This window comes from Mustela lutreola, chromosome 2 (genome assembly GCF_030435805.1).
Source record: "Mustela lutreola isolate mMusLut2 chromosome 2, mMusLut2.pri, whole genome shotgun sequence".
Classification (NCBI taxonomy): domain Eukaryota; kingdom Metazoa; phylum Chordata; class Mammalia; order Carnivora; family Mustelidae; genus Mustela; species Mustela lutreola.
Genome location: NC_081291.1, coordinates 219176108 through 219191734, shown reverse-complemented (window position 1 = coordinate 219191734; position 15627 = coordinate 219176108). Strand labels below are relative to the sequence as shown.

At 43.8% G+C, this 15627-nt stretch overlaps 1 protein-coding gene across 1 annotated transcript; it reads left to right on the top strand.

The window, feature by feature from the left end:
• The first annotated feature begins 4103 nt into the window (after positions 1-4103).
• Positions 4104-15405, top strand: PSMG1 (proteasome assembly chaperone 1). Its single transcript, XM_059164737.1, has 7 exons — positions 4104-4309; positions 5570-5676; positions 8255-8406; positions 10117-10179; positions 12088-12286; positions 13214-13350; positions 15189-15405. Exons 1-7 carry the CDS (start codon positions 4158-4160, stop codon positions 15261-15263), a joined length of 885 nt encoding a protein of 294 aa, XP_059020720.1. The 5' UTR covers positions 4104-4157; the 3' UTR covers positions 15264-15405.
• Positions 15406-15627: the final 222 nt, after the last annotated feature.

Sequence of the window (15627 nt, the reverse complement as noted above, 5' to 3'; positions counted from 1 at the left end):
AACAGGCAATTCCTTTTTATCTACTGGTTCATGTTTGTTTTGACTAAAGGTGTTGGAATTCAAACTTCAAGGACCTTCTTGAGGCAAAGCTGATGCCACATCGAGTCATGATGGTACTGCCTTCTCTTGGAGGTTCTAGGGAAATCATTTCAGAACTGCTGTTGAATATCCTAAATAGTTCAACATAGAATATCCGAAACGATACCAAGAATTTAGTGCTTTATGATGCTGAAGATACAGTCTCACAAGTCTGCTCCTGTTTGAAGTGGCAGTTGTCTTTGCAGATTAGAAAGCGTGCCAGGTGGCCTACTACTCAAAGCTTCTTTGGTTGATAAGGAAATGGGAGGTTCTACCGACGTTAAGAACATGTAGTATCACTGATGAGAAATCATGTACGTTTTTTACTTATTTAGCAATGTGAGTAATTTTTAAATTTATTGTTTAGGAAATGTGTAACTGAGGAATTGTAAGTAGTAGTAAAAACTTGGGTTACAAGGTTTTTGCATTTACACGAACTTTCACTCGTTTTTCAGAATCTGTTCCTAGGGACAGAGAACCCAATACAAAAATGAGAACATATATGCATAATGAGAGGGCTGCAGTGTAAGTGCCTAGTGAAACTCCGAAAGCAAGCATGGTGCCTGACAAAGTTCTCAGCAGATACGCCGCTGTGGCTGCAAATAAGATAAAAATAATGAGCAATCTCATGATGTGATTTCAAGACCAGAAAATGTGTGTTTTAGGAAAAACAGAAAGCTGCCGCATCGAACTGCTTCTGTGGCTAAGAAAAAATGACTGAGTGTTTATAAAGAGGATGATACAACCATAAATTCTGACAGTGAAAAAGAGCTAGAAGATATTAATAGCAAAGCACTTTTTTTTCAGGCAGTTCAGATCCTGGAAAGCAAAAGCACAATAGTGACTATGGAAACGTAGAAGGGGGATCGGGGACCACAAGTAAACCGGCAGTTGTGTTCTGCTCCAAGCTCTAAAGTTAATCCCTTGTTGGCACCTTTTTTGAGGAATTTTCTAAAAGCCATAATGGAGCGGGTCACAGTGAGCCCTGGTACAGACACCCACCTACAGAGATGATGAGGGGGAAATTAGACAGTGGAGCTGGAGTGGAGAGGTAGAAAGCAGAGGCAAGTAATCTGTCCTAAGATTGTTCCTCTTCAGAAAGGAAGGGCCTTGAAGAAACCCCATGATTCCTTAGAGGAAGAAAATAATGGGAAGTGTACAGGGTCTGTAGCAAAAACTTCAAGGGCTGAAAAAAAATGTCAAAATTGCAAACTGATGCTAATTTTAAGGGTTCAGACGGGCGCAGCTATGGTGTGTCATTACTGCAGTAAGAGGGGGGGGTGGGAAAGTAGGCACATTTCAAGAGAAGTGCCACAAAGCTTACCTGGCTTTTGAGCAAAGCAAATCCTTTCATAAGATCCAGTCCCTGGAATTCACCACCTTAAAAGTCAAAAACAATTAAACTAGAAGGACCTGGGGATTCAATGATGGGGATGCTGATAATCGAGTTCTGAAGCAGAGTGGCAAACAGGCAATTAGCAAAAACCCATTAAATGTCTTACTTTGTTTATAATACTGGAATTCAAATGGAATGGTGACCACTTGATAAGACTAATTCAGGGAATATATATTTTTCTATGAAGGCTATGAATGTGACTATTGCAACAACTTTTCCTCATTTTTACTTGCACATAACAGCATTTACAGAGTTGCCAAAATGTGCCTCATTATGAGGCAAGGTCTTAGTTTTAACCAGTTAGAAAATAAAAGGTATAGATGAAGATTAAAACAGTCATATTTTTGGGTGAGACAGTGATATCTTCTTATGTTTCTCTACAGCAAAATTAGTACTTTATGAATGCTTTGAGCAAATTAATTATAATCTCATCACAACAAACTTAAACGGCAGCATGTGTGGGCTCTTTCACTGTGGCCTTTGCTAGGATTAGAAATCTTGATACTATAAAGAATTCTTTACAGTGAGGTTTAATTTAACAGGTATTTGTTGAAAGGAAGATCACCAGATTAAATGAATGCACTGTTGAATCTTTTTAACATAGTAACATGTTATTGGAAAAATGAATTGTTAGAAACAAGTTGTTTTCCCATTAAAAAATATCTGTGAATATTAATATATGATTTGCATGTGTAAATCTGAAAAAGTAAAATACAGAAACCTGAGAGTTTCTATTCCTTTTTCATTAACAGACTAATGTAATGCATATATTTTGGTTACACAGCTAGACCCAAATGTCTAGATTACTTGAGAAATTTGTTTGTGGTTGCATGTCTGCTTAAAAAAAAAAAAGGCTTTTTGTCGTCTTTTTTTTTTTTTCCCTTGGCATAAGCCAGAATATTTCTAACGTACAAAGTCTGTGTCCTTTGTTCTGTTTATAGTATACTTTCATCTGAAATACTGATACCAGTATCTTGTTACTAGTACAGGTGAGAAAAGGAAGAATTCCTAATAAACTGCTAATATTTTTAGGCGCACGGGGTTTGATTTTTTGATTGCTAAAATGTATAAATCTATTTCCATTCCCATATTGACCCTTAATTCTACAGAAATTTCTCATTGGGGCTGCTATATCCTCAACAAATACCATAAGATGAAAATATTTAAGTCTCAGTTAAGACTCTCACACAATTTGTCAACTTCCGTGTAATCAAAGAATTTGTTTTGAATTGACAATGTTCTGTGATGGGGTTATTTTCCGTCAGGTCTTGAGGTGCCACCAGCCTTCTTTCATAACGCGATCTCTGCTGGTTTAGTATTTAAATTGAACATCTATTTGCCTTTTTTTGAAGTGCTCGGCCTAAATTTACTGTAAGTGCATGAAATAAGCATTTGTTTAAAAACTTAACATTATCGTAAAACTGTGAAATGTACACAGAATTTAAATCACTGCCAAATGTATGATTACCCTACTCAGAGTTTCAGTCAGCTTTCTAGAAATGATTTCTTCCTAATGTAATTGTGAAATCAAATCGCAGTAAATTTTCCTGGTAAAAATGACAAGTTACTTTATTCGACAAAAAGGACTTAGGCACAGGGATAGCGAACCTTCCTCTTTCTTCTGCAATCCAGCCATTCCAGAGAGCAGCCCGGGAATCCGTGCCCCTTAACCACACCACCTTGGTCACCTTGCTGACCACGCGCAAGGGCCCCCTCGCTCGCCCTGGACAGCAATCTGGTCACACTGTTAGCTCTAAATGTTCCCAATTTTGCTTCAAAACTCAGACTTCGGTTTTGGTTCCGTTCGCTAAAACGGATTTGACGCACATGCCGCTGTTGATACTGGTTCTCCACGTGTCAAGACAAGGTACTCGTGGCGGCTGAGCCTGGGAAACAGGAGGTTGTGCCTGACCCAGCAGCAGCTGCGGGCGTCGCCGGCGGCCTTCACACTGCGCGCAGGTCCCGGTCTCCAGCGCAGTGACGCAGGGAAGCGGACCGGGTCTCACGGCAGCGCCGGGCACCGCCCCACCTCTGACCCGGCGCGGCCGCCCCTCGGCCTCGGCCTCGGGCTCCGCGAACCCGCTCGCCCCGCTCCGTCACGGGAGGCCACCGACGGCCAAGTGCCGCCGGGACGGGACGCGGCCGCGCTCCGGGGAGAAGCGAAGTATGCTCGCGTAGACGGAGACGGGCTGGACCGTGTGAACTCTCAGCGCGGAGTAAAACCCGCGTTTGACCCCCCCACGGAGCGCCGTATTTCTTCCCCCCTCGGTCCGCAGCGCCGCCCCCTCCCCCCCCCCCCCCCCACTCGCCCCGGCGGAGAAGGGGAACGTGCGCCGCGGTAAGGAAGGCGGGGGAGCGGGGCGGGCTTCTCCCGCGCGCCGCCGGCCGAGCCGGGGTCCTGTCTCCCGTGCGCCACCTGCCGGGACAGGACGCGCCCCCGCCCCGCGCTGGCCTCTCTAGCCCGGAGTCTTCCTACCTCTCGGTTGCCGCGCGCTCCGGCTCTAGAATAAGAAGCTAGAGACTGGCGCGACCGCGGGGAACGCGCGCGTGCGCGGGGGCGTGGTGTGAGGGCGTGGCTCGGGTGCGGAGGCGGAGCACGGGGCGTGGCAGGCCGCGGCTGAGGGCGGGGCGCGTGCGCCGTTCTGGGGCGCCGCGGACGGGCCCGGACGCTGGCGCGGCTGCCATGGCGGCCACGTTCTTCGGCGAGGTGGTGAGGGCGCCGTGCCGCGCTGGGACCGAGGACGAGGAGGAGGAGGAGGAGGAGGAGGAGGAGGAGGAGGGGAAGAGGGAGACGGCCGAGGACAGGGAGGTCCGGCGGCAGCTGGCGCGGAAGAGGTGAGGTCCGGGGGTCGGGCGCGGGGTGGCGCTGGCCTGCGGCGGCCTCCGCGGCGTGCGTACCGCCGGGGCTTCCTTTGCGGGGCCTCGGGGGCCGCCGTGCGCGCTCGAAGCGGGTTCCCGGGAGGCCGTCGTTGGGGGCTCGTGGTCCGTGGACGTAAGGCAGCTCTCTCAAAGCCTTTCTATCCTCCGCTCTTCGTTAGCCTCGGTGTCCGTAGCAGGTGGAAAACCCGCCTCTTTACAAAGAGCAAAGAAAATACAAAATGACCCTCCGCCCCAACCCATGCACGTAGATTGGACAGTGGTGACGGCGTCGCCGCCTGTATTTTATCCCCCCACCTCGGAGTCCCAGTGACCGCGGCCTTGCACGTCCCCGCTTTTCCGATGCGCCTCGAACGGCGGAGGCGTTTTCCCGAGTGTGCGCGAACAGCTGCTGACGAAGGTAGTCGTCTGACACCGTGTAGTACCGGCGCAGGACCAGACTCGCGCCGGAGTGTCAGACGCCGGGTGATTCGGTGAATTCCTCTAAGTCAGAACCCGGACGAGGTCCACGCGTTACTTTTCGACGTTCTGTCTCTCTCGAGCTGCAGGTCATTTAGAGCAGCCCCTCCTCCTCACCCCTGCCGAGGTAGTTGTTGGGTAGGGTGTCCCACACCCTGAATTTGTCTGATTTATCCTGTTCGTTCCCTCCCTGCATTCTCTGTGGATGGATGTTCCTCTTGGACGCGTGGTGCAAGCTCAGTACTCTGCTGGCGGGACGGTGGTGCTTCCCATTTCTTGTTGCACACTGTACGCGATTGTGCCACTCTGGGGGATGCTGAGGTTGATCACTGGGTCAGGCGGACAGCCTGATTTCTGTTTTGGAGTTCTCCATGAATTTTGCATCAGATTTTTTTTTTTTTAAGATTTTATTTATTTATTTGACAGAGATCACAAGTAGGCAGAGAGGCAGGCAGAGAGAGAGGAGGAAGCAGGCTCCCCGCTGAGCATAGAGCTCTCAGGACCCCGGGCTCATGACCTGAGCCAAAAGAAGAGGCTTTACCCCACGGAGCCACCCAGGCACCCCTGCATCAGATGGTTTTATCTGTTAGTTATTGTTGCCTGACTCTGTTGTTTCCCTTAGATGGTAATTACATTCTTTATGAAATTAAAGCCTGCATATTGCTGATTACAGAATCATGCCTCTAGTATCCTTTTCCTCATAATAGGTACTAATTATGTTTAAGTTGCTTTAGTTTTGTCTTTTGTTTCTTGTGTTAGGGAGGTGCGGCTCTTTCGAAGACAGACAAAAACATCTTTGGAAGTTTCTCTGCTGGAAAAATATCCTTGCTCCAAATTCATAATTGCTATAGGAAATAATGCAGTAGGTGAGTAGAAATGTGTTAGAATGGTCGTTTTGTTGAAAATCCGTGGGAGGTGGGTGGGGAATGGGGTAACTGGGTGATAGGCATTAAGGAGGGCATGTGATGTACTGAGCCCTGGGTGTTGTATGCAACTGATCAGTCCCTGTACTCTACCTCTGAAACTAGTAATGCATTGTATGTTAATTCATTGAATTTATTATTTTTATTCTTTTATTTTTTCAAAGATTTTATTTATTTGACAGATCACAAGTAAGCAGAGAGGCAGGCAGAGAGAGAGATGGGGAAGCAGGCTCCCTGCTGAGCAGAGAGCCTGATGTGGGGCTCCATCCCAGGATGCTGGGATCATGACCTGAGCTGAAGAGAGAGGCTATAACCTACTGAGTTACCTAGGTGCCCCTAATTGATTGAATTTAAATAAAGAATTTAAACAAGAAAAACAAAAATCCCTGTTACTTACTTCTTATCCTGGTACTTCAAATGTCTGTTACTTTTTTAGAAAAAGTCGTAGCAGGGTAACTTTGTATCTGAGTAAAATCTGTGCCTGCTCAAATGATAACCATCTTTATTTATTTATTTTTTTAAATTTCTTTTCAGCATAACAGTATTCATTGTTTTTGCACCACACCCAGTGCTCCATGCAATCTGTGCCCTCCCTAATACCCACCACCTGGTTCCCCCAACCTCCCACCCCCCGCCCCTTCAAAACCCTCAGATTGTTTTTCAGAGTCTGTAGTCTCTCATGGTTCACCTCCCCTTCCAATTTCCCTCAACTCCCTTCTCTTCTCCATCTCCCCGTATCTTCCATGTTATTTGTTGTGCTCCACGAATAAGAGAAACCATATGATAATTGACTCTCTCTGCTTGACTTATTTCACTCAGCATCATCTCTTCCAGTCCCGTCCATGTTGCTACAAAAGTTGGGTATTCATCCTTTTTGATGGAGGCATAATACTCCATAGTGTATATGGACCACATCTTCCTTATCCATTCGTCCATTGAAGGGCATCTTGGTTCTTTCCACAGTTTGGCGACCGTGGCCATTGCTGCTATAAACATTGGGGTACAGATGGCCCTTCTTTTCACTCCATCTGTATTTTTGGGGTAAATACCCAGGAGTGCAATTGCAGGGTCATAGGGAAGCTCTACTTTTAATTTCTTGAGGAATCTCCACATTGTTCTCCAAAGTGGCTGCACCAACTTGCATTCCCACCAACAGTGTAAGAGGGTTCCCCTTTCTCCACATCCCCTCCAACACATGTTGTTTCCTGTTTTGTTAATTTTGGCCATTCTAACTGGTGTAAGGTGATATCTCAATGTGGTTTTAATTTGAATCTCCCTGAGTGCTAATGATGATGAACATTTTTTCATGTGTCTGATAGCCATTTGTATGTCTTGATTGGAGAAGTGTCTGTTCATATCTTCTGCCCATTTTATGATATGTTTGCCTGTTTCGTGTGTGTTGAGTTTGAGGAGTTCATTATAGATCCTGGATATCAACCTTTTGTCTGTACTGTCATTTGCAAATATTTTCTCCCATTCCGTGGGTTGCCTCTTCGTTTTCTTGACTGTTTCCTTTGCTGTGCAGAAGCTTTTGATTTTGATGAAGTCCCAAAAGTTTATTTTGGCTTTTGTTTCCTTTGCCTTTAGAGACATATCTTGCAAGAAGTTGCTGTGGCTGATATCGAAGAGGTTACTGCCTATGTTCTTTTCTAGGATTCTGGTGGATTCCTGTCTCACGTTGAGGTCTTTTATCCATTTCGAGTTTATCTTTGTGTACGGTTGATAACCGTCTTTTTGACAGACTTTTAAAAATTAAGATTTAAAGGACGTGTGCTTTGGTTAAGGAAGTTGTAAATCACAGGAACTGAGTTTATAGTGTGTCCAGGTATCCACATGTCCTCAGAGTCCTGGTACTGTTTGGGCCAGACTCAGAGCGACCGAGGTGGCGTGTGTACATGGCCCCTTTGGAGCAGTGGTTCTTAAATGTTTTTGAAGTAACAGAATCCTTTGAGAACAGGATGAGAACTCTAAAAATACCAGTGATGGTCCCTAACATTTTTGAGCACTCACGTTTGGAGATCTGTACATGTATGACTCCATTTGGTAGGCTAACAGTGCAGGGTCCAGCTAGGACAGCAGATGGATGTAGGTGCGCAGACTTGTGTGATTCTGGCCGGTGCACAGGCTCTGGGGGTGAGCCCTAGGAGCCTCTAGGAAGTCGATTTTGCCCTGTCAGGTAGCCCTTGCTTGCAGGACATAGTAAGTAAGTGGTAAGTAACTGTTGACTCATTTATATGAAGTTCTCCTGGCCGACAGTTTCCCTGCAAGTCTTACCTTGTGACAGTGTGGTACAGCCTGGCAGTAAACCTGTGTTCTGAATTCCTGCCTCTGATACCATCTGTACTGAGGTTGTTTAACTTCTTGAGTCCCCAGTTTCCTTTTCTGTAAAATGGCTGTGTACGGTTAGTGGTCTTAATGGCTCTTGTAGGTCTCAAATTCTAGAGTAACTTGAAATCGTTTTTGATTCTAGAAAATTCAGCTTGCAGACATGGCACTAACTGATGTGAATTGTTTTTCACAGCGTTTTTGTCGTCATTTGTAATGAATTCAGGAGTCTGGGAAGAAGTTGGCTGTGCTAACCTCTGGAATGAATGGTGTAGAACAACGGACACGACACATCTGTCCCCCGCAGAGGCCTTTTGTGTATTTTATCATCTGAAATCGAGTCCCTCGGTATGTGGGACTTGGATGCTTCAGAGGGAGCTGTTTAGGCATCATTCGTGTGGTGTTCATTTGAATTTTGTGTTCCTTTATATCTGCTTCTGGGCTGACGAATTGCACCTGTAGGCAGTGCTGTTACTTATATAAATATTAGTGTGGCGAACACAGTGTGTTGATAAAGTCCTAGGAAATTCTGAAATAACTTTGTTAGGAAAAACCATAGACAGCAGACATTCACACCTTGCTCTCATTCAAAAAATTATTTCAGCTGGTAACTCTGAATGTGCAAAAATGTGTTCACTCTGTGAAAGCAGGGAGTTCTCTTTTGTGGCAGGATACCCAGGATTTAGCAAATGCCTGGTACATGCTAGAAACTCTGGTAGTGTTGATTGAACAAATGAATGCTTTATGCGTTCTGAGCATAATTCTCTTGACTTTAATCTTTTACCCTAACCTGATTTTTTAAGCCCTGAAAGTCATTCTGTAGTTGACACCGAGTGATTTCCTTGTGTCCTATGCGTTCAGATCCTAATCTTGGGTCCTTTCAGAGAGCACAGCATACGGGGCGATTTGAGAGTCAGGCAAAAGAGGTGGCCAGGCAGGTGCTGTGTCTCCCCACCTGCTTGTCTGACAGAGCACTGTTCCCCAGCTGCTGAGCTGTTGAACATGGGCCAGCACAGGGGTTTAAACAGTGAAAGAAGCTGCTGAGTCCCTAATACTGTAATGGGGCTTATTTCAAAAGGTAAAGACCCAATGTTAGCCTTGAAAACTGTAAAGTTTGATCTTTTAATACTTCTAGTTTGTTTTTTAACATGCTATCCAAAGTTATTTAAGATTGCATAAGGATTTTTATGCACATCTAGCATTTATAGGAAATAATGTATAAAGTAAGCATGTTTTTGATCTCATCTTTAATTGAGAAGATTATACTTTAGAACAGATTGTGAAGGTCCAGTAGGAGAAATTTCCATCACCTTTTCTAGTCGTACATTCATGAGATATTCCTTGATTAAGCATAACCTACGTGTGTAGTTTATGTCCAGTCTTTTTCTTGTCCCCCATCCCACTGTACTTTTTTTGCCTTCTTTGCTTCCTTTGGGTAATTAAGTGTTAGCATTTCTGGCAATGTTTTAGTAGATGTTGAGTTCTGTGGATAATATCATTCCATGAGCATTAATAATCAGGAACCCAACCTTTTACGGCATTGTGGCATTACAGATTATTTTGCTTTGAGTACGTGGGTTAGAACTTGTTTTCTAAAATAAGACCATGTCTTCAGAGGCATCAGTATGGTTTCACAGTGCCATTTGGGTTGAGATGCTGTCTGGCTGCAATTCACTCTGATAGCACCTAGAGTTTGTATAATGCTTATGTTAATAGCGTTTACATTTGTTTTGTGTTTGGCCTTCCCAGTGTATGACCCCTAGAAGGGCAAGCAGGACTGGTATCATTCTTGTGTCATAAAGAAGATTCTGGTAGCATTTATTGGTAGTGTCTTCAGTGTCTCCTATGCAAACTCTTGTGGTCACTCCGTTCATGTGTACTTTATTCTCATGTTAACTGCCAGTAGTGGTTTGATTCGAATAAATAAACCAATAGCAAATTAAGAAAGCAAGTACTACCTAAAGGTTATATTAGGATTCAAATGATGTGTATATGGTGGTAGTTCGGAGTGTGTCAAATTCATTTGACCTGACGAAACACTTGGATGTGATTTTCCAGGTTGTCCTCTGTCAGTGCAGCTGCTACGTAGCTGAAGATCAGCAGTATCAGTGGCTGGAAAAGGTAAGAGAAATGAAGACGGGTGAGCTCCCTTTTTTAAGGGCTCCGTGTCTTAACACTTGAGCCTACACGGTCACATGCAAAACAGGGAAGTATTTGTTTTTTTTTCTTAAAATTATCATAGGAAATTAAGTATCATAGGAATTTGTTATGGAATATAAAGAATAAAATAACTCATTTAACAAATGTGCTGAAGATTATAGGCCAAAGAAGCATAAAACAGTTGGATCCTTTTCATCTGCTGTATTGTTACGTTTGAAAGAAAGCCAACCAGGCGCCCAGCTATCTCTCTAAATAAACAAACAAACAAACAAATAAATAAATATTTAATTTATTTATTTGAGAGAGAGAGCATGCGCACACAAGCAGGGGGAACTGCAGGGAGAGGGAGAAGCAGACTCCCCGCTGAGCAGGGAGCCGGATGCAGGACTGAATCCCAGTGATCTGATCCTGGGATCCTGACCTTAACCAAAGGCAGATGCTTAACTGGCCGAGCCACCCAGGCACCCCAATTTGTGTTCCTTCAATTTAAGTAGCATGATTGTTATGTCAAGAATATTTTATTATTTTTGTACTATGGGACAACTTTTCCAGAACTTCAGATTTTTTCATCAGTATTTTTTTTTTCCTCAGGGACAATCTGCATCCCCCTACCGTTTGGCTCATGTCAGCCACAAAATCCTGATAAACACACACAGTCTAACAGAGTAGTCAAGTGTGAATTCAGAGTATGAGTGTTGTAGGGAGGTTAATAAATTAGGACTAGTGAGTAATGTGTTTTTTTAAATGGGATGTACCTGCTGATGTTAGCTATTTTGTGTTTATTTACTAAGCTGTGAGATGATGAAGTTAGTCTTAGAAATCATTAATGATGTGTAAAATTTGTAGTTCTGTTGTTATTATTAGAAATAGCCATTTTTGGGGCACTTAGGTGGCTCAGTGGGTTAAGGCCTCTGCCTTTGGCTCAGGTCATGATCTCAGGGTCCTGGGATCGAGCCCCGCATCGGGCTCTCTGCTCAGCAGGAAGCCTGCTTCCTCCTCTCTCTCTCTGCCTGCCTCTCTGCCTACTTGTGATCTCCGTCTGTCAAATAAATAAATAATCTTTAAAAAGAAAAAAAAATAGCCATTTTCTTTTTTTTGTAAAATACTTCAGACAAGGTAGGGTGGCCTAAAGTTTACTTTTTGTTCTTAAAAAACCCCAAAAAACCCAAAAAGCTGCTTTTTTTTTTTGTTTACAAGACCATAGATTTTGAAAGCTGGAAGGGGTCCTTGGAACTTCACAAAATACATGCTTAGGAGAAAATAAAGGTCTAGAGTGATTAAAACTTGCCTATAAGCAAAAGACTTAAAAATGCATTTACGGAATATTGCAGTGATACAACACTATTGTGAGTGCACGGTTGCAGCTTAGAAACATCTTTATTAAAGTGTTACTGAACGCAGGAACATACGGATTAGAGGAGGGGGATCACTTCCTTTTGCCGATATAATGTTAGTCTGAATGTCGCTTGCAAGTAATGTGCTGTTTTTAGAAATATCTGTATTGGAATAGATCTCATAGTTGAGCAGCTCCTTTACCCTGGAAGCCTGTCCTGGTGTTAGCACAGCTGCGCCAGCCGTGTTTCTTCCTGACTTCACTGACTGCACACGGCAGCCCCCTCAGGTGGGCAGCACTGTCCTCTGTTCACAGCTGAGGAAAGTGACTTAGAAAAGGTCAGCAAACCAGAAAGTGACAGAATCAAGATCAAACCTGGGTAAGGGGACAGCAGATGTGTTCTCTTTTCCATTGGACACGTCCACCTCTCAAGGGGAATATTACTGTAAACGATGTTAGATAAACAGCTAGAGGAATGTTTCTGTTCTGTAACAAAATTATGTTTGTATTTTAATTTGAGGTCAATTTTGCCTTAGGTCTTTGGCTCTTGTGCAAGGAAGAATATGCAAGTGACGATTCTCACATGTCGGCATGTTACTGACTATAAAACTTCAGAATCTACTAGCAGCCTTCATTCTCCTTTCCTGAAAGCCCTGAAAACACAGAATTTCAAAGAGCCTCCATGCTGTTCACTGCTGGAACAACCAAATATCGTACACGACCTTCCTGCAGCAGGTGGTGTTAAAATTTGTGACATTTACCGTGTGTCTTGTTAATGCTTTATTGGTTATTAGTTACTACTGTAATTATTAGGGGACTTTTTAAAGTAGTTTGCTAATGATGATTAGCAATACCAATGTATTGCTTTAATGTCTCTTGTTGCTAGTATGTTGTGTGTATTTTGAATTTTAACATTGTCCACACACGCAGTTACGATGTGAGAGCAGCTCAGAATTCTTAACTGAGTTCTTAACTTTGCAGCCTGGCAGAGTTGCTCTAGTTCTGATACTGAAGTTTCTTGAATATTTTATTTTTTATTCCTGTAACTGATTATACCCTAACATCACATCAAATGTGAGATTGTCACTTACTCTTTGGTAGCTAATATAATTGTTATTTGTTAGTAAGTAGGTTTTTTTCCCCTTAAATGTGAAGTTTACTGGAGTAAGTGGCTAATCTGTTTTATTATATTCAGCAAAATTTTAATCTTGTAGTTACCTATGATGTGTCTCAGTATATTCAGGAAATGTAAAATAAGTAATATTTACAAAAGCAAGAAATTATTTAGCGAAAATAAATTGGCTTTGAAAGAAAATATACATTATAAGTGGTTTGATATGACAGTAGACACTTTAAGTAAAACAACAGAGAACTACTTTTAAGAGTAGCCTTTTTTTTTTTTAAAGATTTTATTTATTTATTTATTTGAGAGAGAGGGCATGGGGGGGAGGGTCAGAGGGAGAAGCAGACTCCCCACTGAGCAGGGAACCTGATGTGGGACTCGATCCTGGGACTCCAGGATCATGACTTGAGCCGAAGGCAGTTGCTTAACCAACTTAGCCACCCAGGCACCCAGAAGTAGCCTTTTTTATTTAGAGGTGTTTAGTTTAAAAATCATACGGTAGAAGACTTAAGTGCTTTATTCCCTTGTGTTATTCACAGTTCTGAGTTACTGTCAAGTGTGGAGGATTCCTGCAGTTCTGTATTTGTGTTACACTGATGTGATGAAGTTAGACCTAATCACAGTTGAAGCTTTTAAGCCTATCCTTTCTTCCAGAAGCTTGAAAGGTTTGGTTAAGGTAAGGTTTTAGCTCATTGACTTAATACCTGAGTTACAACAAACTTAATAACAATGGTAAATTTATGGTACTGGTTTAAAACTTAAGGAATGCTTAGAGATCTTTTTTCCTCCAAGTAAAGCTTTCTGATCTGGCACTTTGAATTGGATTGCTGCCCTTTCTTTTAGATGTACTTCTGTAACTGGAGAGATGTTTTATTTAAGCTTTTTCATGGTAGACCAGTGCAGTGCATTGATACAAATCCCAGATGGCTGTGTAGAGGGATGGTTTGACTTTTCAGGAAGTTTCTGTAACTAATTCACTTGGAAGGTTGTAATATTTAAGAAGGAATTTTTGAGCACAGCATGAATTAAATTATCATCGTGTATTCACTTAATTTTGCATGGGCCTGGCTACGTGAAGGCAAGATAAACCTGCTCTTTGTGTGTATATCCCTGGGCTCTTTCCCTGGAAAAACTCATATCGGAACATGTACACCAAAAGTTTTGCCTGTGGTTTCAGGTAGTTTAGGAGGTCCTGTCCTTTCCCTAGGAGATTGGCTGAAAGTGTATGTGCCCTGGGTAAGATTTTCTCTCGTACAGGGAAGAGACAACAATAGCGTTCCACAGTGGGAGTCCTGTTTTATTGTAGAATGACCATTGATGTTAGGAAATCTTTTCTGGCAAGTTCTTTTAGAGTTAGCTCATTGTACTTGTCTCATTAAATTAGTGTGCTTGCTAGATGGTTGGCTCCGTGGGGATGGACCATGTTTTCCCATTTTGGTGCCCCCCAGTCGTCAGGCACCTGGAATATAGGAGAATGCTTTCCCAGCCATTTGTTGAATTAGTAGAACTTAAGACTAAGTTCGTATAATTCAAGCATGATTTTATATCAGCTGGAGTCATGGGTAAGCTTTTTGACCAGCTGAGTTTTATCGGTAGCGGTGCTTTCAGAGGACATAACTAACCGCTGTGTTTGCTTGTGTGGTTAACTGAGGGCCCTTCCCGCGGCGGCGTGAGAGCAGACCTGCAGCGGTCTTGTTCTAGTGTGGCACAGCACTCCGCACACGTTCTGGAAACTGGACGTCGTTGCATGGAGTCTAAGTCCGCCTGCAGCTTTCAGGAGTATTCTTTGAAGGGGAAAGTGAGATAACTTCTCGTAACCTGTTCATTTCTTCCTGTAAACGTAATGATGGCGGCGGGTACAGTGGCTGTTTGTGGAGGGCGGTTGTCTTTCAGACGTGAGCAGATGTGGTCATCCTGAGTTCGTTCATAGTCTCAGTTGGTCTGAGGGGGGCATGGGGTCAGTGACGTGTGGAATTCTCCTGAGCGTCTCTGGAGCCACGTGAGTGCCACAGCCTGGAGGTGGCACAGGCCACCGTCGTGCCCGCTGGACGGAGGAGAGCACCCCCCGCGGGCCTGCCACAGCGGGGTGGGGGCCGTCTGAGGAGAGGCTGGCACTGCAGCTGGATCCGAGACGGAAGCCGGGAGCATGGACAAGGGCAGGCTTAGAGCCAGGGCGCGTGGCGGTGGGTGCAGCGGGGCTGCGAGAGCTCCTGTTGGGGAGAGGCCGGCCGGGAGGGTCATCTTCCACTAGAGGGCTCGGACAGCCTGTGGAGGCCGTAAGGCGTCACCATAAAGCTTTGGGCTTAGGGGTTTCATTTACTTAAATACTTCAAATTCCTGAAGCTCTGAGACGCTCGGATGTGTTACCTCCTGAAAGTGGAGATTCAGGGCAGGGTCCGTTTCTTTGTGAGCCTTCCTGTTTCCATCCTCAGAGTGTAGGGCTGGAGTGTGCCTGTTGTTTCTAACTGGGTTCTCCATCACACTGTATTGATGACTGTTTTTTTCTTCTTCCAGAATATTCCTCAGAGCACAGAGATACTGAAGAAATTGATGACAACAAATGAAATTCAGAGTAACATTTATACATGATTCCGGAGATAGTTTTGTAAAGTGTATTACCATCCATTCCTTCAAGGGGAGCAGGGTGTATGGGTTTGTTGGTTATTATTTTTTTTTCCCCCAAGGGCGTATTTTGTGGATGTACAAACAGAATAAACTTATTTTAAATTCATTGTAGTTTTAGTTCCTTTTTTATGGCGGTACTCTTGATGACTAAGATAAGCCAGAAGTTTTTCTCTAGCCACTAGGTGGGAGTATTGTTTTGAGTATTTAGTACTACTAATTTAGTTAAAATTTTAAAAACCTACAGATAACAACAGGTTTAGTAAAATGTAAGTAGAGTTACTTTAGTGCAGTAGTTCTGTGTGATATCTGAAAGTTGATTTGTTAATGA